Genomic DNA, 24622 nt, shown 5'->3' with positions numbered 1-24622 from the left:
TGCGCTGCAGAATTCCCACGGTCTCCCTGGCCCCATCCGCCAGGCTGATGTGATGCCCAGATTGAGCGAGGGCAAGAAAGGGAGGACAGGGAGAAGGGCAGGAAGTGCAAGGGGAATGCTAGTGCTAGATTTGGTGACAACCCTGTGTTCCTCCAACTTCCTAAGAGAGCAGATTGGAAGTGATCTTTCCACATCTCATCTCCTACCACACACACACACACACACACACACACACACACACATACTTGATTGACACATAATAATAGTACACACTTGTGGGGCATCTATGCTATTTTGGTATATGTACACATTGTGTAATTACCGAATCAGGATAATTAGCACATTCATAACTGGAACATGTGTTACTTGTGTGTGAGAACATTAAAAACGTCTCTTCTAGCTCTTGAAAAGGATACAGTGCATTAGTGCTAGCTGTAATTACCTCCCTGTGCCAGTGAACACCAACATTCCTTTCTCCTATCTAAGTGTAGCATGGTACCCAATGACCACCTCCTTTCTCTCCCTTGCTTCTCCCCTCCTCAGTCTCTGGTAGCTAGCATTTTGCCCTCGGTTTATATGAGGACAGCTTTTTAAAAGAGCCCACGCATAAGCGAGATCCTGTGGTATTTGTCTTCCTGTGCCAGGCTGACTTTTGGTTTCACTTAATATAATGTCCTCTAGGATCCTTGTCACCAACAGTGGGATTTCATTCTTTTGTGTCGCTGAAAATATCTCATCTACCTCTCTATCATCTATCTGTCTGCCTGCCTATCTATCTTTCTATCTATCTATCTATCTATCTACCTACCTATTTATCTATCATCTATCTATATATCTACCTACCTATCTAGCTATCATCTATTTATCTATCTGTCTATCTATCTATCTATCTATCTATCTATCTATCTGTTTATCTATCTACCTACCTACCTACCTATCTATCTACCTATCTCTCTATTATTTATCTATCTGTCTGTCATTCTATCTATCTATCGATCTATCGATCTATCTATCTATCTATCTATCTATCTATCTATCTATCTATCTATCATCTCTCTGTCTGCCTGCATGCCTATCTATCTATCTACCTACCTATCTACCTATCATCTCTCTATCACCTATCTATCTGTTTGTCTGTCTGCCTGCTTGCCTATCTATCTATCTACCTACCTACCTACCTACCATCTATAATCTATATATCTGTCTATCTATGTACCTACTTACCTATCTATCTACCTATCATCTACCTATCTGTTTATGTATCTTTCTATCTATATACCTACCTATCATATATCTATCATCTCTCTATCTGTCTATCTATTTGCCTACCTACCTACCTATCTACCTATCTGGTGGTGGTGTATGTGCCTATATGACATCTTCATTTTTCTAGCTATCGTTAGGTGCCCGTTGGCAAGCTCTGATAGGTGCTTCACTGCTCTTACCTTTCTTGACTTCTGTCCAGAAGGTCAGAGTCCCTTCTTGAAGGCTCCCCCCTGGTGTTGTGGTAGCATACGCCTCCTCTCACTTCCTTGGCTGATGTGCTTTACAGAGGACAGAGCCAGCGTCACGTGGGAGGCCGTAGATCACAAGGCGGTGGGCTCAACACACTGGATGCCAGAGCTGGAGCGTGCTTGTTTCTGACCCTGTTCCCCAGTATTCTGGGATCTTCAGTTACCCAGCTTTAGCACGGGGATCACCCTGGCAACTTCAAGGGATAGGGAAAGAGTTTTTAAATGGACACGTCTAAAGCACTTGGCTGACTGTCACTTGCACCATAAGCCATTTAAGTGGTGTTACAGCCAGGTTCACATTGCTGGTAGAGATCACCCAACCAAGAGCAACTTGTGGGGGGGAAAAGAGGTTTATTTTGGCTTACAGGCTCGAGAGGAAGCTCCATGATGACAGGGGAAAACGATGGCATGAGCAGAGGGTGGACACCACCCCCTGGCCAATATCAGGTGGACCATAGCAACAGGGGAGTGTGCCAAACACTGGCAAGGGGACACTGGCTATAACACCCATAAGCCCGCCCCCAATAATACACTGCCTCCAGGAGGCGTTAATTCCCAAACCTCCATCAGCTGGGAACCTAGTATTCAGAACACCTGCTTATGGGGGATACCTGAATCAAACCACCGCATTCCGCCCCAGGCCCCCATAAACTGATAACCGTACATGATATTAAATGCAATGCTTTAATCCAACTTCAAAATTCCCCATAGATTTTTTTAATCAATTACAATGATGTTCAAGCATCCCCCTAGTCCAAGATCTTTTAACTGAGCCATAATATCAAAAATTCCCCCCCGCAAACCCATAATGGCACAGAATAAACATTCACACTGCAAAAGATGGCATTGGGCATAGCAAAGAAATACTCAAGCAATACATGATTTAAAACAACCAGGGCAAACATCAAATTCTATAGTTTCAAGTACAACAACTCTAGTCAGTGACAAATCTCCAAGTCTAATTAATTCTAACCAGCAACAAGTTTCTGGAGTTCCAATTCTGCCCTTCTAGCTAGGCTACTCACAGTCCTGGAAAACTTCATCGGGGCCGGCAGCTTTCCTTAGCAGCCATCTCGTGGTCCCGGCATCTCCACTGGGTCTCCACTGCAACCCACGGTTCATCCTCATGGCTCCGTCGGTATCCAGCACACTGCCCATGGCCATTTCCAAAACACAAGACCGTGTTGCAAACTCAATGACCCTCTCTTTCCTGAATTTCTTATACTCCACAATATCAGGTATGGTGCCAGTTTGTTAATCCAGTGGGGAATAAAGCAGACTTTTGAAGAACAGGATACTACTTGAGCACTCAGGCCCCTTCAAAAGAGTCTACATTCTTCCTGTTGCCCCATTGCAGGTCAGCTGGCCCAATCTCAAAGGTTGTAATCTCTCAATTGTAGCTGAATGGGCAGCAGTTAGTTCACCCTCTGCTCACTCCAGTTCGTTTCTACACAAAGCAACCCTGCACAACTTCTCAGAACATGGGCATAAGAGCAAGTTTCTCACACAAACTGCTAGCCCAGTCCAAGCAAAGCTCTTTCTCAACCTCATAAGCCAAACCTCACAGTCCATAGTTCTTACTGCCTTCAGGTCTTGCAGCTCTGACCACAATGCTCCATCAAGCTGAACTTACAGCACTGTGAGGCATCTCTCAGACCCATGGTTTCAAGTCCTTCCACATTCCTCTTGAAAATCAGCTCCCAAAAGGCCAAAGCCACACAGTCAGGTGTCTGGCAGCAATCCTCTCCTTGGTACCACTTTATTGTTGCAGTCAGGTTCACATTGCTGGCAGAAATCATCCAACCAAGAGTGACTTGTGGGGAAAAAGAGGTTTATTTTGACTTACAGGCTCGAGGGGAAGCTCCATGATGGCAGGGGAAAACAATGGCATGAGCAGAGGGTGGACATCACCCCTGGCCAATGTAAGGTGGACAATAGCAACAGGAGAGTGTGCCAAACATTGGCAAGGGGAAATTGGCTATAACACCCATAAGCCTGCCCCCCAACACTACACTCCCTCCAGGAGGTGTTAATTCCCAAACCTCCATCAGCTGGGAACCTAGTATTCAGAACACCTGAGTTTATGGGGGATGCCTGGATCAAACCCCCACAAGTGTAAGGCTAATTGTTTGTTTCTTAGGAGGCTGGATGGCAACACGTAGCTGAAAGAATGTGGCCCATGGGGCCTAGAGCGATGGCCTAGCACTTCTTGTGCAAGCATGAAGGTTTGAGGAGGCCTGAGATAAGTGTTTGATTTCTAACCACAGGACCCACAGAAACAGCCATATGCATGTGTGTAATGGGGCAGAGAACCAAGAATTGTTGAAGCTCATGAAAAAAAAATGGTAAACTCCAGGTCAGTAAGAGACTCCAGTTGAAGTAATAATGGGCAGAAAAGAGATTGAGGGAGAACCCCAATGTTCTGCCCTGACCACAACAGGGGAGTGCACTCCACCACAGGCAAGTGTGTGGGGCACTACATGGGCACATGCTGTGTGTACACCACACACACACACACACACACACACACACACACACACGCACACACAGTCCCTGACCAGCAGAATCAACACAAAATTGGAATTCCCAGGCCCCATTCTAGACCCACTGAGTGAGACTGTGTCAACAAGAGATATAGATGTGTTTCAGCAAGACCTGCTGCTGGTTCTGAAGGTGGCACGCCCAAGTCTGAGAGCAGTGGCTTAAGAGAACGGAGGGCAAGCCCTTGAACAGCAGCTGAGACTCAACGGTAAAAGGAAAGATAAGTGGTGGGTGGGAGGGGTCTCTCCCAATAAAGGAAAGTCAGAGAATAATTGGAATTTTAGAGTTCTTTTAGGTCTTTTTTTATTTATTAGAGACAGAGAGAGAGGGACAGAGAGATAGAGAGTGAGAGAGAATGGGCACGCCAGGGCCTCCAGCCACTGCAAATGGACTCCAGACACGTGTGCCCCCTTGTGCATCTGGCTAACATGGGTCCTGGGGAATAGAACCTTGGTCCTTTGGCTTCCCAGGCATGCACCTTAACCACTAAGCCATCTCTCCAGCCCAGAGTTTTGGATTTCAAGGAGAGAAATGAGGTTCTCAAACGAGTCTTTGTTTCCTCCGTGTAGAAGTTGAGTGTGTGGGAAGGTCCAGTACTGAGGGTGTCTGCAGAGAGAGGAGAAGGTTGGACGTAGCTAGGGGCATCTGGAAGAGGCATGTGTGTAATTTCTCTGTGTGGAGCAAGGTTTTGGGGAGGCAGTGTTTGCTACATAGACTTTGTTCAGGAATAGCCAGCCACTGTGAAGTAGGATTGACGTTAAGGACATTAAAGGTGACAGAGCTGTCCTGAGCATCACTTATAGCATCACTTTATTTTTTATTTTTTTCTTTGGTTTTTCAAGGTAGGGTCTCACTCTAGCTCAGGCTGACCTGGAATTCACTATGGAGTCTCAGGGCAGCCTTGAACTCTCAGCGATCCCCCTTCCGCTGCCTCCCAAGTGCTGGGATTAAAGGCGTGCACCACCATACCCAGCTCACAGCATCACTTTTTAAGTTAAATTTCTGGGCCACAGTTGCTTGTGATTGGATTGCAGGATTGGGCAGAACAGGAAGATGAGGATGCTGAAGGATGATCAGGCTGAGGCAGACATCTCAAATGTGAGGATTTTCTATGCAGATGAGCAAAGGCTTAGAAATAATGGGCAGGTGGAACCTCAGCTCCTTCCTTCTAATAGTGCATGGAAGTGAATGTATAAGTACTTGCTTTTTAAAAAAAATGTTTAATTTTAATTTTAATTTATTTGAAAGAGAGAGAAAGAGATAGAGAAATATTCAGGCAGAGAGAGAGAAAGGGAGAGAGAGAGAGAAATAGACAAGAGAGAGAAATGGGCACACCAGGGCCTCCAGCCACTACAAACAAGCTCCAGACACATGCGCCCCCTTGTGCATCTGGCTTATGTGAGTCCTGGGGAATTGAACATGGGTTCTTTGGCTTTACAGGCAAGCGCTTTACATGTTAAGCCATCTCTCCAGCCCAGAAGTTTCTTTTACTACTAACCACTGTCAGAATAAAACGTGTGCAGCATTAAAACAAACTTAATGGCTTAGAGGCCTCTAAGTAGTGTTTAGAATTAAGAATCTGGAAGAATTTTGGAATAGTCAGCCAAGAATAGCTTTCTCAACAGATGAGCGACATGATCTTCACGTCATAGTCATCTCTGGACACAAGGAGCTGGCTGTCCATAGGGGTACCACTTCTTCCCTTATACCACAAGCTGATCTGAGAAACAAGGGAGGGCTCTTTGCTAAGATCCCTGCCAGCTTAGCATTGGGTCACAGGCTATCTCCCTGATGGAGAGAGAGATCATTCTGTCCAGACTTTTGGTTTTGTTACTTGATGCTGAAACTTGCATTGTATATGAGCAGGCAGTCAGGCACTTTCTCTTCTTCCCATGATTCACCTATCCTTTTATTTCCACAGGTCACAGCATGTCACAATTTATGTTCTCTGTCTTCCTTTCTTCTCCTAGTCAGGGTTTCCTTGGGGCAAATACTGTGAGCTCTTCTCTACATCTCCAGTGTCTATGCTAGAGCAATGTGGGTTTAGCACCAATGCACCTGGAACATCCCATGGAGAGAACCAGGAGTCATACAACCCATAATTTCCTCCACCCAGAGCCCAGTCATTCTCCAAAGACTGTCACATGTGGGGCAGTGTTGCCAAAGGCTCAGGAGGCCAGGTTTACCAGTTGTCCCATTTGACATGAAGCTCAACACAAAGCCATGAGGGCACAGAGAAACCTAATAATGAATATCCAAAGTTACTTGGCTAACACAGAGGTAGAGACAGAGAACAAGGTCCAGGCATTATATTTTCAATCTATCGTGGTTTTTTTTTTTTTTTCCATCTTTTTGATACTGTCTACAGAATACCAACAGGAGAATGTGTTCAGTATATGATCATCCTAATAAAAGTCACTCAGGCCCCATTCCAGACGCTTCTGTTCTCCAGATGGGGAGGCGGGTGAGGCTGATGAGCCCAACTGCTGCTGCTGCTTGTCCTCCCGTTCTTCGTTGGATTCCTGGGAGGATGAGGAGGGCCGCAGGCTTCTCCCTTTGAAGCCCAAACGCGTTCAGCATCAAGCTTGCTCCATATCAGCGTTTATCATCTTCATGCTTTTAAAGGATTTATTATCTCTGTTGACCTTCTTTAAGTATATTCAATACATAAAAATGTGGCTTAAAAGCCTATAAGCATCTGTAGATATTGCACATGGTAATGTCTTCTTAAAGAGAAAAGTATAAGAAGGGGCAAAATGAAATGTTATGATAGAAATACCCAACTAGCACCGCTCACCAGGAAATCAAGGTTAGAAGCACTGGTGACAGGGTATATCACATGCTCTACCCTTCATAGGATGTGATGTAAATGGTCCTTGACCTCTGTGGTTTTCTCCCTACAATCTTTCTCTTAAATCTTATTGTGACACCGATTTTAAACATATTGAGGGTCATCCACAAAACACTTGATTAAAATGACAAAGTCATCAAAAGTAAGGAAATCTGGAAAAAAAAAAATTCCAGAGTCTAAAAGCACCTAAGGAGATTTAACTAAACGGAATGTGGTACCTCAGTGCAACCTTGGGGACAGAAGATATACATTAGGTAAAGAACCAAGGCAATATAAAGTAAGTGTGGACTTTAGTTAGTAATGTTGTACAATGTTGGTTCATTCGTTGTGAAAAACGTACTAAAGGAGAAACTACTACAAACCTAGTATGTGGGAACTCTTTGCCTTTTTTTTTTTGTGAAGTGTTTTAGAAATATAAAACTATTCTAAAGTGAAATTCATTTAAAGGAGAAAAAGTAGAGAAAGGAGCCATCATGCTATTGATGGAGATGCAAAATTTCTCAGACACTTTGGAAACCAACCTGGAAGTTTCTTACAAAGCCCAATACAAAATCAGAGTAAGACCTAGTTGTTTTTTTGTCTGAGTGAAAAGAAAACTTAAATTTACACCCAAACTGATGCACAGATAGTTGGAATGGCTTTTATTCATAGTTGTTACAAGCTGAAAATGACCCAAATGTCACTTGCTAGTGAAAACATAAACACATTGCAGTACAGCCTTGTAAAGAAGTGTGAACTATCCCTCAGTGCAGGGGAGCAGACTGCTGAGCTAAGGATCAGTGGGGGTGAACCTCAAACACTCTCTGTGCCGAGTCAAAATCGGTCTCAGAATTTTAGGCTGCTACTGTATGAGTACGCTCAGATGACACTTTGGAGAGCACACAACTAGAAGAACATAAACAGACCTGGCCAGGTTCCGGGTGTTGGGGTGGAAGGAGGAATAATAATACAAATAAATATTATAATAAAATATATTAAATTTTATATAAATACATATAATAAAATTTTTATATTTATTATTATATATTATATAATTACACATTATATAATATATTAATTATGTAATATATAGTTAACATATCAATTAATTATATATTATTATATGTATATATGTATAATATATAACATTTTATGTAATAATTAATTAATTATATAGTTAAATATTATATTTATTATATATTATATTTTATATAAATAATAAGTATAAAAAATAATGAATATAATAAATTATAATAAAAATAATAACTAGGAAGGAGGGAATATTTATTGGAATGATTATATATTGATGAGTTGTAGAATCCCTGTCTCCGTATCTGTGTTGCTGTATTTACATGACTGCACATAGAACTTTGCAGAATTGCATGGTAACAAAGGCTTATTTTACTGCACAAATATAAAATTACCAGTTAGTTTACTTAAAAAAAAAAAACAACCTCAGGGATGATTGCCACTTCCCCAAATCCCTTTTCTTCCCCAAATCCCTTTTCTTCAAGGGTTTCGTTTGAACAGCAGTCTCACCTCCTGCCTTTTGAGCGTGCTCATTTCCAAATCCTCAGTTTGCCAAGAGGGCACCTATGTGGTGTGATGTCGATGCTGCCGGGGAAGCCATAGGTGGAGGCTGCAGTCCAGGGACGTGGGTGCAGGTGGCCGAGACAAAGAACTACACCCAGATGACAGTGGTCGTGTCTGAACCATGGTGATGTTAGCTAAGGGCTTCACGCTCCCCTGCTGGTTAGCTCTTGCTTTCGTCTGAGCCGCCTAGTTTATAACGCTCTGCCACGTGCATCCGCTCGTGAGACCCGAGCAATGCCTCGTCCGCTTCAGCGAGGCAAGGGTCTGGGCCGTATTGAAGGATGAGGAGACGCTGAGAGTTCTTACCTCCATGTGCTTGCGTTGTCTCGGTCGGCCCTCCCCACAAATGGGCTCATTGAAAAGGCGGGCTGGTTTGGGGTGCTGTAGTTCCCCGTCTGTAGCAGTCTGCTTCTATTTGCTGGGACAAAGCAGCTATGAAAGGAAAGGGTTTGCTTCTAGCTTTTTGTTTGGAGGGAAAGTTTCCTCATGACTGGGAAGGCATAGCAGCAGGAGATGACCAGGCACCGCATGTCAGCATCAACAGGGAGGAATCAGAGTGAGCTCAGGGCTCACTCTTTATCACACCCCAAGGCCTGCCCCCAGCGACGCACCTCCTCCAGCCAGCCGGGGGTTAAGTATGAGTCTGAACCACAAACACTCGAGGCAATGGGCACATGTCCACGTTCACCCCACCACACCATCTTGCCCTGCATGGGAGAATATACCTGTTTTACAGATAGAGAATCTGCAGTTCTGAGACTTTTCCCAAGGCCGTTCTCCGTACAAGCATGAAAGTCAAGAGCGCTAGAGCCATGATGTTCCGATTTCAAGTTGCTTTCCCTGTCTGTGGCCCCCTTGTGCTGCTGACGCAGATTTTAAGAAGGCACCAAGGTAAATGGCCATTTGCCATGATTCGTCACCTCTTTCATGTACTGGTGAAAAGAGGACTTCAGTTGGCTTCCTTTGTTAGTGCCAAACTATTATAAATATTAAAAAAAAAAAAAAAAAAGGCTGGAGAGATGGCTTAGCGGTTAAGGTGTTTGCCTGCAAAGCCAAAAGACCTTGGTTTGATTACCCAGAACCCACGTAAGCCAGATGTAGAAGGGGGCATGCATCTGGAGTTTCTTTGCAGTGGCTGGAGGCCCTAGCACGCCCATTCTTTCTCTCCCTCTTTCTGCCTCTTTCTCTCTCTTTCTCAATAAATAATAAAGTAAAAAAAAAAAAGAGCTTTTCCTGCCCAGGTCCTATGTCAAAAACAACACGAAAACAAATAAACCAAACTGCATTCTTTTTTAAAAAGAATATTTTATTTTATTTATTTGACAGAGAGTCAGAGAGAATGGGTGCTCCAGGACCTCCAGCAACTGCAAACAAACTCCAGACGCATACGCCCGCTTGTGCAGCTGGTTAACGTGGGTCCTGGGGAATAGAACCTGTGTCCTTTGGCTTTGCAGGCAAACGCCTTAACCGCTAAGCTATCCCTCCAACCCTCAAACTCCTTTCTTTACTGTCACCTTTACTAGTGACTTCAGGCTCTCAGGAGGCAATCAACCTTTTTTTTTTTTAGTTTTTCTGTCAGCTTCTTTTGTTTGGTTAGTATCCGGAGGCATGAGAATTGTGTATTTGTTAGAACCTATGCCTTCTAAAATAACACTGCATCAGTGTAAACCTCAAAAGGGATGACTTTTGAACAAATACAAAAGATCTACGTCAAAATAACCATTTCTTCAAGAGGACATCCAGTTTAACTGCTTGTTTAATTACGTCTGTCTCTTTTTAATGCAAAATAGTATTGTCACCTTTCTAACTGGGCATAGCTGGCATCCTTTCCCTCTGGCTCCTGGTGGTCTGTGCTCCTTCTGGGCCACCTGAGCCCCCTCCTCAGAATCCTTCCCTGAGCGCAGTCCATCATAGGTGCTCAGACTGTCTGTTGAGCAGCATTGAACCACGGCTCATCCATCGAGATTTTACCTGTGACTGAGGAGGTCTTGGGAAGAGACCCTCCTTGAGCCCCCTTGTTTCTCTTTGGAGAATAGCCATCTGCAACCCACCTTCAGCTTTCCTTAGCAATATATATATTTTTGAGATAATATTTCATATATTCCCAGAAAGTGCTTGAGCTTTCTGAGGGTGGCTTTGAACTGTTGATCTTCCTGCCTCCACCTCCTGAGGGCTGGAATTAAGAGTGTACCCCACCACTGCCAGTTTATGTGGTGCTGGGGATCAGAGTTTTGTGCATGCTGGACAAACATTCTGACAATGGAGCTACACCCCAAGTTTAACAACATCTTAAAGGAAGGCAGTAAAACTGAGAATACAGGATACTGTAGAATACAGAATACTGGAGGAAGACAGGAGAAATTCTGCTCCCTTCTGTGATTTGGCCACATTTAGAAGATTATGAACGAGTCTTATTCCAATCCTATTGGAAGTAAGCTGCTGTGCTTATACCCGCTCAGAATGGCCTCCGTTCTTGTGTTGTGATGAAAAGTTGAATGGCTAGGAGTCCAGAGACCTGCTTCTGTTGTCATTATGACAGCCTGAATAGGTGGTTTCTTTATATCATTCATGGATGAAAGTGTGAATCACTAGATGACTTTCAACTGCAGCACTGTTTCCAGCACTGTCTGTTAAGCCAGCTCAACCCCATTCCTGTCCCAAACATGCAATATAAATACAAATAGATTTAGTCCTAAGTTGAAAAGTGATTATTTCACAATTTGGGTGGGTGAGTGGGTGGGTGTCATCTCTTCTCCACTGGGCTGTAAGACCCTCTCCCCCCAGGCCAGTGATCATAGGGACTCTCCAGAATTCTGTCTCTTCATCGTCTCTTGCAATGTACACAGAATGTGTACACACACACACACACACACACACACACACACACACACACACTTCTAGGAAGCTTTTTAGGCCAGAAAGTTTGTGGCTTACAGTACAAGCTTTCAAAGGCTAGGTGGCAGTGTTGCTAGAGCCAAGTCAGGTGGTGTTTGGAGATCCCAGCGTGAGAAGGGCGCCTGGGGTACTTACTGCCCTGCTGAATGCAGGCATGGCGAGCAGACACCCAGCTAGCTGCCACCATGCACTTTGCCATCTTCCTTGAACTTTTTCTCGAACATGGTTTCAGATCGTCTTCACCATGTTTGTCATAACAGCTATCTTTTTTAAAAAAATTATTTTAAATTATTTATTTGAGAACAACAGAGAGAGAAAGAAGCAGAGAGAGAGAGAGAGAGAGAGAGAGAGAGAATGGGTGCACCAGGGCCTGCAGCCACTGCAAATGGCCTCCAGACACGTGCGCCCCCTTGTGCATCTGGCTAACGTGGGTCCTGGGGAATCGAGCCTCAAACCAGGGTCTTTAGGCTTCACAGGCAAGCGCTTAACCACTAAGCCATCTCTTCAGCCCATAACTGCTATCTTAATTCCACATATTTTTGGGGGGATGGAAGGTGAGAGACGGAATCTCTCCATGTATCCTAGGTTGTCTTTGAACTCTCAACCTTCCTGCCTCAGCCTCCTGAGTGCTGGGATTTTAAGAGTCGTAGTGACACATCAGAGCTTCTTATGATAAATTGCTCCTGATATCACCCTACCAAAGGAGGCCCCTGGTGATATGGTCATCCCAGGATAACGTGGTGTGAACTGTGCCCAGAATGAGGGAAGAGATCATGTCTAAACCAAATCAGTGGCGCAGATCAGCTTAATCTATGTCCGAAAGTGTCTGTATCTGCAGTGAAGCAACATCCTGGCCATTCTAGAAGAAACCCAGGGTTCCAGCAGGGCTCCTTGAAGAGTAAACATTGTGGGAAATTTATATAACTATTAGGATCTAAACTCAGTGACTGAAATCTCTTTTTTCTTTGTTTTTGGTGGGGGTGCGGGGCTTTTCAAGGTTAGGTCTCACTCTAGCCCAGGCTGATCTAGAATTCACTATGCAGTCTCAGGGTACCCTTGAACTCATAGCAATCCTCCTACCTCTGCCTCCCGGGTGCTGGGATTAAAGGAGTGCGCCACCACACCTGGCTTTTAAATTTTTTTTTTTTTTTTGACAATACTACATTTTGATCAAATGTGCCTCACATCACTCTTAGCCTTCACTGTGCTCATCTTTCTCATCACTTAACGATTGGCTAAGCCACAGAAGAGAATGACTTAGTGGTTGACACTCTAATCAAAGGAGGATCTCTTTATAGGCGCTCACATCTGGGTTGTATCCACTTGCCTTCGGATTGTGTTTTCATTGTGGAATAACGAACTCATCATAGGGAGCAGGGCCAGGCATCTCCACACTGCAAGAGAGGCAATGTGCTGGGGTCACGCGGGTGATCAACAGTGAACCCTACTTTCTCACCGTAGAGGGAGGCTGGAATCAAATCTTTCTTTTTATACATATTTTTGTTCATTTTTATTTATTTATTTGATAGTAACAGAGAGAGAAAGAGGCAGATAGAGAGATTGAGAATGGGCACACCAGGGCTTCCAGCCACTGCAAACAAACTCCAGATGCGTGTGCCCCTTGTGCATCTGTCTAACGTGGGTTCTGGAGAATCGAGCCTCAAACCAGTCCTTAGGCTTCACAGGCAAGCACTTAACCACTAAGCCATCTCTTCAGCCCCTGGAATCAAATCTTATCTGCTTCTCACTAAGGTGTTTGTGGGCGGTATCGGCTCCCCTACCAGTTACATGATTTGGAAGGCTGTTGTGGATGCTGAAGACTAGACTATAGAAATAGCTATAGAGTAAATGTTAATGGCATACAAATCTGTGTAAAGTGGGACTAAATTAGCATCTGCTGGATGTGCATTCTGACGATCTCTGTTCTCCCGTTTCTCCTCAGGATGATGAAGATAAACTGACCTGGAAAGATCGCTTCCCAGGGTACCTGATGAACTTTGCCTCCATCTTGTTCATGGTAATTTCCTCCCAGGACCCCTTGCTGGGGACTTGGCACATGTCCATCCCGTTGTGTGGGCGCTATGGGTATTTCGTTCCCTTGTGCTGTGGAATCATGAGGGGTTGGCAAAGGTGAGGCCACCGTCCCCAGGAGACTGATGCCCCTTAGCATGCTCTGCCGGTTCACGCAATGCCAACAAGTGTCTGGGAGCCGCAGGAGGCAGTCAGCTTGGGTTGAAGACTGATTCTTTAGTGTCCCTGTGATATTAGACCCATGTTCTAATGTTAAGAAGGGAATGCAGGGCTGGAGGGATGGCTTAGCGGTTAAGGCATTTGCCTGCAAAGCCAAAGGACCTCAGTTCCATCCCCCAGGGCCCACGTAAACCAGATGCACAAGGGGGCGCACGCGTCTGGAGTTGGTTTGCCCATCGCCCTGACCCTGGACTCCACAGCAGCATTGATTTTTGCTTTTAGTGTGTCTGTCTTGGTTTCCTCACTGCTACGTCCCCAGCATCTAGCACTGTGACTAGGAAAATGGAGGCATTGAGTGGATGTCAGCCGCACATGCACAAGGCGCTCAGAGGACGTTGGTTCTGGGCTTCTGCCCTGCTGGCATCTGGGTCTCCCACTCACCGCTGCGTTTGCCATGATGGCTGGGCTGTGAGGTTCCAGGCCATTCTCCTGTCTCCTCCTCCTGTCTTGCCGTAGGAGGGCTGGGATCACAGACACTCCCGACAGTGACAGCCTCCCAGTGTCCTGGGGACCTGCACTCCAACCCCCACACTGGAGCTTGGCCCCGTGAATGTTTTATCCCCTGGCCAGTTCCCGGCCACCCTGCCTTGTTCTTCCTTCCCTGTATTCCCGTAGGAAACTGCCTCTCACTTCTCCAGCGTTCTCTTGGCCTATCCCTTCCTTTCTCCTGGAGCTATCCGAGGCTCATGAACTGAGGGTGGCCTTGGCCTCTGGCCAGCGGCTAGAGCTCGCCCCGGTCACATGTGGCCAGGGACTTTCTCAACCCCGGAGGCAAGTCCTGCAGCGTGGGGACCAGGACGTCTCTCCTTCCAGTCTCTTTCATGGCGTCAAATAGGACCGGACTCTTTGCCCTGGCTTACACTGTGTACTAGAGACTTTTGTCAATGCTGTGACCAAATGCCTAATAAGTCACAACTTGAGAGAGGAAGGGTTGATTATGGTTCACAGTTTAAGAAGGGTACAGCCCATTGCAGAAGGGCAGGCGCGGTGGCCGGAGCATGAGGCACTGCTCCTATCGCTCCTGAGGTCGGGAGACTGGGAGAGGATAGGAAACGGGGCCAGACAATATGTAAAACCTCACCCCACCCCCACCTGCTGACTCGTTTCCTGCAGTAAGGTCACTGCCTAAAAGTTCCCTAGTCTTACAACGCAATACCACCAGCTGGGATCAAGTGTCCAAACTTAAGCTTAGGAGGGGCATTTCACATTCAAACCAAAATTCATGGCATTTAAAAAAAAAGATGCCTCAAGGGTCAAGCTGTGAGATGAAAATACCAAAAGCCACAGGGAGAGGACAGGTAGGTGACCTGTAGCGAAGATCAGTGACTTTTTTTTTTTAATTTTTAAAAAATTTTTTTAATTTATTTATTTGAGAGCGACAGACACAGAGAGACAGACAGATAGAGGGAGAGAGAGAGAATGGGCGCACCAGGGCTTCCAGCCTCTGCAAACGAACTCCAGACGCATGCGCCCCCTTGTGCATCTGGCTAACGTGGGACCTGGGGAACCAAGCCTCGAACCGGGGTCCATAGGCTTCACAGGCGAGCGCTTAACCGCTAAGCCATCTCTCCAGCCCAGATCAATGACTTTTCACCTAGCTCCTTCCGCATGTGAAGCACTACAAAGGGATTAGCACAGGCCGTAGAGCGTGGTACAAGATCGAGCGTCTTCTGGCCCAGGCATGGGAGACTGGATGCAATGATACCTCGTTCTAAGGCAGCGGCTCACATGACAGGGCGTCAGAAAATACTGAACCCAAACACCACCGTCAGTTGACCCAGCCAAGCGCTGGAGATGGCACTGAGTTTAATGTCTGGAGGAAACCCGAGCTCTGAAGTCAAGAGGGGAACGCAGGCTTGGTCGCGTGGCGCGGGGTCCGGTCCTGGATCCCTGAGACACCTGGCTCACAGAAGGCATGGCAGTTGTAAGGGCCAGTGAGAGTGAGAACACACCTTGAACAATGGCATTGGGAGGGCACAGTGGCTCAGCTGTTACTGATGATGTCCCCATGGACATCTCAGCTCTGCTCTGAACCCACCGGGCCTTCTTTGGATCAAGCAGATTGCTGCCACTTGGGGCTCAGATTCCTATGTACAGCATAAGACCAAAAGTTGTTGGGAGATGACCCCGTGAATGCCACAATTCTTTAATCCCTTCCATGACCCAGGAGGTTAGGGGGCAATAAGCCAGGCCTTGGGGGCCTTGAGCAAATCACTTCTCTTCTCTACGTGTGCTTCCTTGTCTGCAAAACGCTCAGGGATCTGGCTGGGTGCCCTCCAAGTCTGAGCAACCTGGAAGCTCTGTGGGTCTAGAGGTCCTCAGAGGAGAGTTCCGGAACCCCGTTTCTACTGTAGGGCAGAAAAATCAAAACAAGAGATGGGTAAGGCTGCAGAGAACAGGCAGAGGCTGGGGATGGTGGAGGTGAGGCTGGAGGGAAGAGAAGGTGGGGAAGAGGCTCTCCCAAGTGAGCAGAACAGAGCTTCAGGACTTGACAGGGCAGATGCGCAGTCAGGTGGGCTGGAGTTCTGCAGATCCTCAAGTCAATCGGGCCTCAAGCAGGTGCGGCCCTCTATGCCAAGACCCCACTGAGCAGGAAGCAGAGTGTCTATTCTTTATATTTAGCGGCCAGGCCTCAGAGAGCTTGGGAGACAGTCTCTTCCCTATCTTTCCCTGAGGCCCCTCCCCACCACCCCAAAGCAGAAGCTGTTTTTTTTTGTTGTTGTTGTTTTACAATTTTCCCCTTAGCCTTCCCCCGAACTCCACTCCTCTCTCTCTCTCTCTTTCTCTCTCTCTCTCTCTCTCTCTCTCACACACACACACACACACACACACACACACACACACACACTCATGTGACATATACAACGGAACACCCTGCCTTTTCCCAGAAACACCACCTTCCTCCCTTTCTCACCACCATGGCCCACAAGGCAAATACTCACAGTGACAAGCCCATTAGGATGGGCAGCCAAGGCTGTCGCTAGTGCCCCAACTTCAGCCCCCCTGGGGCCCCGGAGGTTTGTAAGGGTTCATATCCTGACACGCTTTCACTGGCGCCCCAGAGGTCTGTACGCGTCCATATCCTGAGAGACCTTCACTCCTTCCACTTTGTCGGGGTCACGAACATGGCGACAAAACACGGTCCAAGCACTGCCGCCTGCCCTCCTCCATCCTCCCCGACAGACCGTGGAGTCCAGCACACGTGTGTTTCAGGGGAACCACCCACCTGTCCACATTTTCTACGTAGCCCTCCACAGTCAGTATCACATTGCCCTAGAGAGAAACCAGAACCCAAACAGATCCCTGCAGAAGGGTGTGTGGAGGACTCACCAGACTGAGCACCTTCATCTGCAGAAGGGTGTGTGGAGGACTCACCAGACTGAGCACCTTCATCTGCAGAAGGGTGTGTGGAGGACTCACCAGAGTGAGCACCTTCATCTGCAGAAGGGTGTGTGGAGGACTCACCAGAGTGAGCATCTTCATCTGCAGAAGGGTGTGTGGAGGACTCACCAGAGTGAGCACCTTCATCTGCAGAAGGGTGTGTGGAGGACTCACCAGACTGAGCACCTTCATCTGCAGAAGGGTGTGTGGAGGACTCACCAGACTGAGCGCCTTCATCTGCAGAAGGGTGTGTGGAGGACTCACCTGACTGCAGCTAATTTAGATTACTCCGGTAGGGAGAGGTGTGCAGGCATTTCTCCTCGCAGCAGCCCGGTCTTCCTGAGAACTGCCTTCTTTGGCTGTGGTGGGAGGATGAACACAGTGAGGCCACGGGCAAGGTGGCGCCGCTGGTCCTGCAGGTCTGGGAGGTTCCATTATTCTTAGGTTGGAGGTCCAGGGGTTGCTACATCTCTTGGGAGCAAGGTAGCTAGAGATTTGTGTACCACATGCTATATTTCTGCTCTTGACTTCCAGCTGCCTGGTGGAGAACTTAGGTATTGATTTTAGTCACTTGGTGTGTAGCGAGTGTGCAGTGCCCCTCTGGGTCCCACTGTGTCCTGTGTGCTGGACCTTCTCGTTCCATCAGTCAAGCTGTAATGTCCCTTCTGGGCTCAGACATCTTCAGTGGCTCCCTATATCCTCCCAATCCCAGTGCAGTGTGAGGTTCATTTCCTCCCTGCCCAGCAAGGTCTGCCCATTCTCCTGCGCATGCCTCGTCTGTTTCTCTCTGTAGTGTGAAAGGACTTCACTTAACCTCCAATGTAGTCTGCAAGGTCCCTGGTGTAAGTAATGACACCACGTGCGTTGTATATACCAGTATACAAAATGTTATCTTCAATGTTTGTGTGTGTTTACAAGCCATTTGGAATTGGACAAAAACTAGAGACACTCTGTCCTAACAACAACAACAACAACAAGTGATAGTCTTAGACATCTCTGTATTGGTAGGTCCCTTGCCGCCCACAAGGGGCTCAAGTTTAGTAACAGCTGCTACGGCAAACCGTGCTGACAGCTGAGCATACAGTAGGTGCTCAATCGTTGCCTGCTCGTATTTTCCTGCTCAGTCACCGCCTGCTCTTCTTGCTTTGCTGAAACAGATCGCCCTGACATTCTCCATCGTCTTTGGGGTCATTGTGTACCGGATCACCACTGCAGCCGCTCTGTCTCTCAACAAGGCCACACGCTCCAACGTCCGGGTGACAGTGACGGCGACCGCGGTCATCATCAACCTTGTGGTCATCCTCATTCTGGACGAGATCTACGGCGCCGTGGCTAAGTGGCTCACCAAAATTGGTACCGTGTCCCCGGCTCCTCCTTGGCCTAGGCCAGCTTGAGTGTGGTCAGTTCCGTGTGCGCCAGGCGTTTGATGGGAAGGACTGAGAACGTAAAAGGGGCGGGGCAGGGTACGGTGCTCGGTGGGTGCGTTTAAGTCGCAAGCGTGGGAGAGCGCAAAAGGCCTCCGCTGAGAGGAAGCTTCCTCCTGCTGGCAGGGGCAGAAGCCCCCTCGCCCGCATTTGACTGCCTCACTATCTCCTACAGACTGTGAGCTTTCCTCTTCTTCCCAGCAGCGTGTGGAAAGAGAAGGAATGCCTCTTGACACTTGAGCCCAGAGGGTCTTATCTGTCCCTCAAATCCACACAGTCCCCAGGCACGAAAGCCAACTTCAAAGAGGCCCATCAGACTTCCCAAGCTTCAAGCCACTGAGAAACACACAGTGGCTCCTATATCCAGACATGGTGTCATTTGAGCTACAACCTGCTGAGGCCCGAGACCTAGCTTGGGCCTTTGTGATGGTTAGGCGGGGGAGGGTGGGCGCAGAGACCCCTCCCCAGCTCATTCCCCCTTCTGCATTGATTCTGGGCGCCCTGGACGCCTTTTCCTCTTTCAATTTAAGGACTTCCTGCTTGACTATAGTGACTGAACCTAGAGTCTTCTTGTGAACCTCCTGGGAAATCGAGCCACTGGTATGGGGTCCAAGTCACTGTCCAGTTAGAAGCTGGACACCTGGTGGGTGATAGTCTTCTCAGACAGCCTTCCTTAGGCGGATGGAAAATTCTTTTGTTTTTCAATATTTTGTTTTTATTTATTAGAGAGCCTGAAAGAGGAAGAGAGAGAGAGAGAGAGAGAGAGAGAGAGAGAGAGAGAGAGAGAGAGAGAGAGGGAGAGAGAGGGAGAGAGAGGAGAAAGAATGGGCGCATCTCTAGATACATGCACCAACTTGCGCATCTGGCTTACTTGGGTCCTGGGGAATTGAACCAAGGTCCTTTGGCTTTGCAGGCAAACAGACGCCTTAACCACTAAGCCATCTCTCCAGCCACAAGGATGGAGAATTCTGCCATAGTTCTGCTCTTACATGACCTCTGCTTTGCGGCTGACGTAGTGATGCTTGACTTTGATATTCCTGCTGGTCAGGCAGATCACCCTCCGTGCTGGGGCTGGTGGTTTGATTCAGGTGTCCCCCATAAACTTGGGTGTTTTGAATGCTAGATTCCCAGCTGATGGAGATTTGGGAATTAACACCTCCTGGAGGCAGTGTATTGTTGGGGGCAGGCTTATGGGTGTTATAACCAGTGTCCCCTTGCCAGTGTTTGGCACACTCTCTTGTTGCTATGGTCCACCTTATGTTGACCAGAGGGTGATGTCCACTCTCTGCTCATGTCATCACTTTCCCCTGCTATCAGGGAGCTACCCCCTTGAGCCAGTAAGCCAAAATAAACCCTTTTCCCCACAAGCTGCTCTTGGTTGGCTGATTTCTGCCAGCGAAGCGGCCCTGACTGCCACACTGGGAGAGGCGGTTTAGCTCTCTTCTCAGTTCTGTGTATGGCTAAGTGTCATCTATATTCCTTCCTAAGTTTTGTTTGGAGAAAAGTTGGAGAGGATTTTCATTCAGTGCGTTTATTTTATTTATTCGAGAGACAAAGATAGAGAGAGGCAGATTGAGAGGGAACGGGCGCGCCAGGGCCTCCAGCCACTGCAGATGAACTCCAGATGCATGCGCCACCGTGTGCATCCGGCTTATGTGGCCACTGGAGAATTGAACCTGAGTCCTTAGGCTTTGCAGTCAAGTGCCTTAACTGCTACACCATGTCTCCAGCCCCAGTTTGTTTGTTGTTAAGCTGTCCAGGGTTCTGTTAAGAGGAGCGTCTGCACTTTGTGGAAGAGCTCAAAGTAAGAGATGTCAGGCAGCCATGTGTGAAGGGGAGAGGAAATGGCAGGTAAAGGCTGGAAGTCCCTGGCAAAGAAACAAAGGGAGAGACATGGAGTGGAGGCAGAGACCAGACACCCTGGGCTTGGGGTGTCATCTAAAGAAGTGGCATGTGGGGCTGGTGGGATGGCTTAACTGTTAGGGCATTTGCCTGCAAAGCCAAAGGACCCAGGTTCGATTCCCCAGGACTCACGTAAGCCACATGCACAGGGTGGCACGTGCATCTGGAGTGCGTCTGCAGTGGCTGGAGGCCCTGATGCGGCCATTGCCATTCTCTCTCTCTCTCTCTCTCTCAAGTAAATAAATAAAATAAGAAGTGGCAAGTGTATTACCATGGGATATTTTTTATAATCATGGAAGTTGTTAATAAAAATTTGAAAAAATATAAAAAAATTAAAGATAAAATCTTAAAAAGTTTAAAAAAAAGAAGTGGCATGTGGGTGGATGTAAATGCCAGTGGAGAGAAAGAACCAAACAGAGACCTGAGAGAGGGAAAGCATGGCATATATTCCGGAAGCCGTAAGACCCCAGCGTGGTGGTTACCCAAGGGCCACAGCGCGTACAGGGCAGAGCTGAGTGAGGCTGACACCTCCTGCATTGATGTTTTGTTTTTGTTGTTGTTTTTGTTTTTGTTTTTTTTCCAGAGTCCTCAGCTTTCAATGCCAGCCTGAGGACTCTGTGCCTATTTTCATAGGCAATGGAAAACTTCTGCTGGAATTCAAGAAGGGGGTGGGATGTCCTGTGACCAGTACCACTCCACTGGCCTGATTACCGAGCCAGCCAAGAAGGAGCTGAAACCCTGAGAAATGCTACCCTGGAGAAGGTAGTCCAGCACCTACTGGTGAATGCCCTACAGCTGTGCCCTGTCTGTGATAGGCTTTGGCCCGCTGGAGAGCGCTGCAAGCCTCAGGGCCTGAAGGGACAGGGGTGGCCTGCGGGCACCTTGTCCCCAGAGGAAGGGGAGGGGCAGCAGGCAGGAAAGCAATGCCAGATCGCATTCCGGACTGTTCCATGAGACAAGCTACTCCCACTTGCGTCATCCACGAGGGACACAAAGTGGGACAGGTGGGGGCAGCTAGGGAGTTCCGTGTGGCTGCCCAGTTCCACGTGGACGGAGTACCAGGAGTGGACAGAAATACTCGCGTTCCCTGTACCTGGTGCCAGGCCGACACCGCTGAGCAGTGTTTGAAAGGTGGTATGATGGGGACGACATGTTCGCAAAAGTCCTCAGACAGCACCGTAGGAGGCTCGGATGCTGCTCGGGAACAGAGGGGCGGGGAGCGGGTGTGTGAGGCGTGAGGGCGGGCGCAGGAAGTGGGGAGAGAGGAGCAAGAAGTCAGCGGTGGCGAAGTAACCTCTTTTCCCGTTTGTGTTTTATTTCTCTTACATAAGGTACAAGATGGAGCGGTTGATAATAATAGTAATGATGATGATAATCGTATTGACAAGTATTTAGTGAGCATCTCCCATGTGCAAAGTTGAGCCTTAACTGTTGTTTAAAGTCATGAACAAAATGGCCCTCAGGGCTGGATGTGGCTTGGTGGTATCACCCTTGCCTAGAAAGTGCTCATGAGACCATGAGTTCAATCCCAGCACCAACACACACACACACACACACACACACACACACACACACACACACACACTTCCATATGGTGAAGCTCTAGGTTCTAACATTGCTAACACCCTTCCTCCCTCTAATTTAGGCTCATCCAACTAGCTAAACCAAAGCCCAGTGTTCCATTAAGAAAGTCTGTTCCCTGAGAGGTGAATTCTGAGAAGTATATTTGTTCTTTGTGATAGAAATGCTTAAAACATGTTTTAAACGCAAAAAATCAAAAAATTCTGTTAGCCCATTTTATCTTTACGAAAGCTGTATTGTTGGGATGAAGAGATGGTTTAGAGGTTAAGTTGCTTGCCTATGAATCCTGAGGACCCAGGTTCAGTTCCCCAATACCCACATAAACCAGATGCACAATGAGGCACTTGCATTTGGAGTTCGTTTGCAGTGGCTAGAGACCCTGGTGTGCCCATTCTCTCCCTCCCTCTCTTTCTCTCTTTCTCTGTCTCCTCTTTCCCTTAATAAATAAAAATAAAACATAAAAAATGTTAAAAATAAAAGTTAAAAAAAAAGCTGTGTATGATCAGCATGGGAGATATGGTATCTTCATTTTACTAAGTTTGAAACTCGGATTTTACTTCCATAATGCAGATAGGTACCTTCTGTACTGTTTTAGTCTAAGATTCTTAAAATCCATATTACAGTGGTACTTGGCCCTCCACTCAGGAAGGAGCCCATGCAGACATCAGACTGGGTTGCTCTTGTCTCTTTTAGGCAGAGAAGTACTGCTTTGCAATGGAGACCACTGGATTCAAGAGTCCAGGGGGAGCGAGCCTTTGGGTTCTTGACTTACCTTCCTCCTTCCCGCCCTCAACTACGCCCCGCCAAGCAGCAGGAAGCTTTCCTGGACCATGTTGTATCAGTCTGTTGTCATTTCCCTGCTTCTGTCCATCGACTGTATTATCCTGATGGACTGTTTGAGACTTCCCGAGTCTTCCACCTCCCTCTATGGGCCTCTAGCTTAAAAATGCCCACCATAAACCGGGCGTGATGGCACACACCTTTAATCCCAGCACTCAGGAGGCAGAGGTAGGAGGACCTGGTCACAGGCACAGTTCTGAGAAGGTGGCAGAGACCTGCATTGGGGCAAGGGAAGAAGATGGCACACATGACCGTCTTGTAGAGTAGACTCAACAAGAAAGGTGCAGGGTGGAGAGTGGTTTGCAGCTATGCACTTTGGACCAGATGCCCAGCAAAGTTCCCGTAGGGGTGGTCGTGGTGAACCCGACACCTGAATGACGAGCGGGCACCTACCAAGGGGGACCTGGAGGGAAAACCCTGGGCATGCGGAAAAGCAGATGTCACAGGTGTCGGAGGGAGTGAGCTTGAAGGGAAGTCTCCCTAGACGCGGACCATTGGCTGTCTCACCTTTCTGTTTCTGCCTCTATGAGCGTGCCCAGAACCGATGTCGACTTTGCTCTGCTGGAGCAATTAATTCATCTTTTTTTTTTTAAGATTTTACTTTTATTTATTTATTTATTAGAGACACACAGAGAGAGAAAGAGAGAGAGATTGAGAGAGAGAGAAAGAATGGGCGCGCCAGGGCCTCCAGCCACTGCAAACGAACTCCAGACGCGTGCGCCCCCTTGTGCATCCGGCTACTGTAGGACCTGGGGAATCGAACCTGGGTTCTTAGGCTTCGCAGGCATGTGCCTCAACCGCTAAGCCATCTCTCCAGCTCTAAATGTTAGTTGTAAGGCATATTTCAGGTGCTCACATGCAAAGTTCAGTGTGGCCGGGGATGGCTCTCTGCTGCATACAGTTTCTCAAGGACCCAGGCTGGTGGACTCTGTAGGGAAACATCATGGAGGAATGAGGCTTGGAAGGTCGTTAGAAAATAAAATAAAATAAAATAAAATAAAAGATAAGATAAGATAAGATAAGATAAAATAAAATAAAATAAAATAAAATAAAAAATAAATAAAATAAAATAAAAATCAATGTCTTCATCCCTTTTGTGTGCTAGAATAGATGTACAACTATTTGACTGTCAATCTTTTCATTTGATTGTATTGAGAACGGCCTAGATTAGTACAACATGGGTGGGGGGAGACTCGGATTGTTTCCAGAGAGGACTAAGTGGGGCATATACTTGCCTTTAATGTGAGTGGCCCCATTCGACAAGCTGAGTGCATGGATGTCATAAGGGGAGAAAACCAGCCAGCACAGGCACCCTCTCTTTCTGCTTCCTGGCCTCAGTGATGTGAGATGTTCTGTTATATCACACCCTCTGCCACGGTCAAGAAAATAAAAACCCTTTCCTCCTTTAAACGATTTCTTTTGGCATCAGGTATTTTGTCATAGTGACAAGAAACCAACTAACACAAGTGCCCTGGAGAAGGGCACATCTCTACCCCTTGCTTCTCCCACTTGCTGCAGCCAAGCTACAAGGCTCTTGAGCTTACCAGCTCTCTCTCTCTCTCTTTCTCTTTAATTTGTTTATTTCTATTTATTTGTTTGAGAGAGAAAGATGCAGAGAGAGAGAGAGAGAGAGAGAGTGGGGAGAGAATGAGTGTGCCAGGGCCTCCAGCCACTGAAAATGAACAGAAAAGCCCCTGTCTCAAAGTCAAAAGGGAGGAAGAGAACGAGAGAGCGAGAGGCGGGACGGGGTGCTCTTGAGCTCAGGAGCACAGCGCGAGGCTCTAGACTTGATCTCCGCTAGGGGAGAAATGCCCTGTATGTTCCTAAGATCCCATGTATTCCCGCCCAGCCAGAAGGGAAGGGAAAAGGGG

The 24622-nt window shown here is 47.3% G+C and overlaps 1 protein-coding gene across 2 annotated transcripts in view; it reads left to right on the top strand.

Moving 5' to 3' along the window:
- Ano2 (anoctamin 2) overlaps positions 1-24622 on the top strand; it is a 382845-nt gene that overhangs the window by 293634 nt on the left and 64589 nt on the right. For both annotated transcript variants that reach the window (XM_045139660.1, XM_045139661.1), the window contains 2 exons: positions 13316-13390; positions 18162-18357. In XM_045139660.1, coding sequence (XP_044995595.1) covers positions 13316-13390; positions 18162-18357 — 271 coding nt within the window. The remainder of the gene's footprint in view (positions 1-13315; positions 13391-18161; positions 18358-24622) is intronic.

The sequence above is a fragment of the Jaculus jaculus genome, chromosome 23 (genome assembly GCF_020740685.1).
Source record: "Jaculus jaculus isolate mJacJac1 chromosome 23, mJacJac1.mat.Y.cur, whole genome shotgun sequence".
Lineage (NCBI taxonomy): Eukaryota > Metazoa > Chordata > Mammalia > Rodentia > Dipodidae > Jaculus > Jaculus jaculus.
The sequence above is the reverse complement of the archived record's forward strand: the minus strand, read 5'-3'. Positions and strand labels throughout refer to the sequence as shown.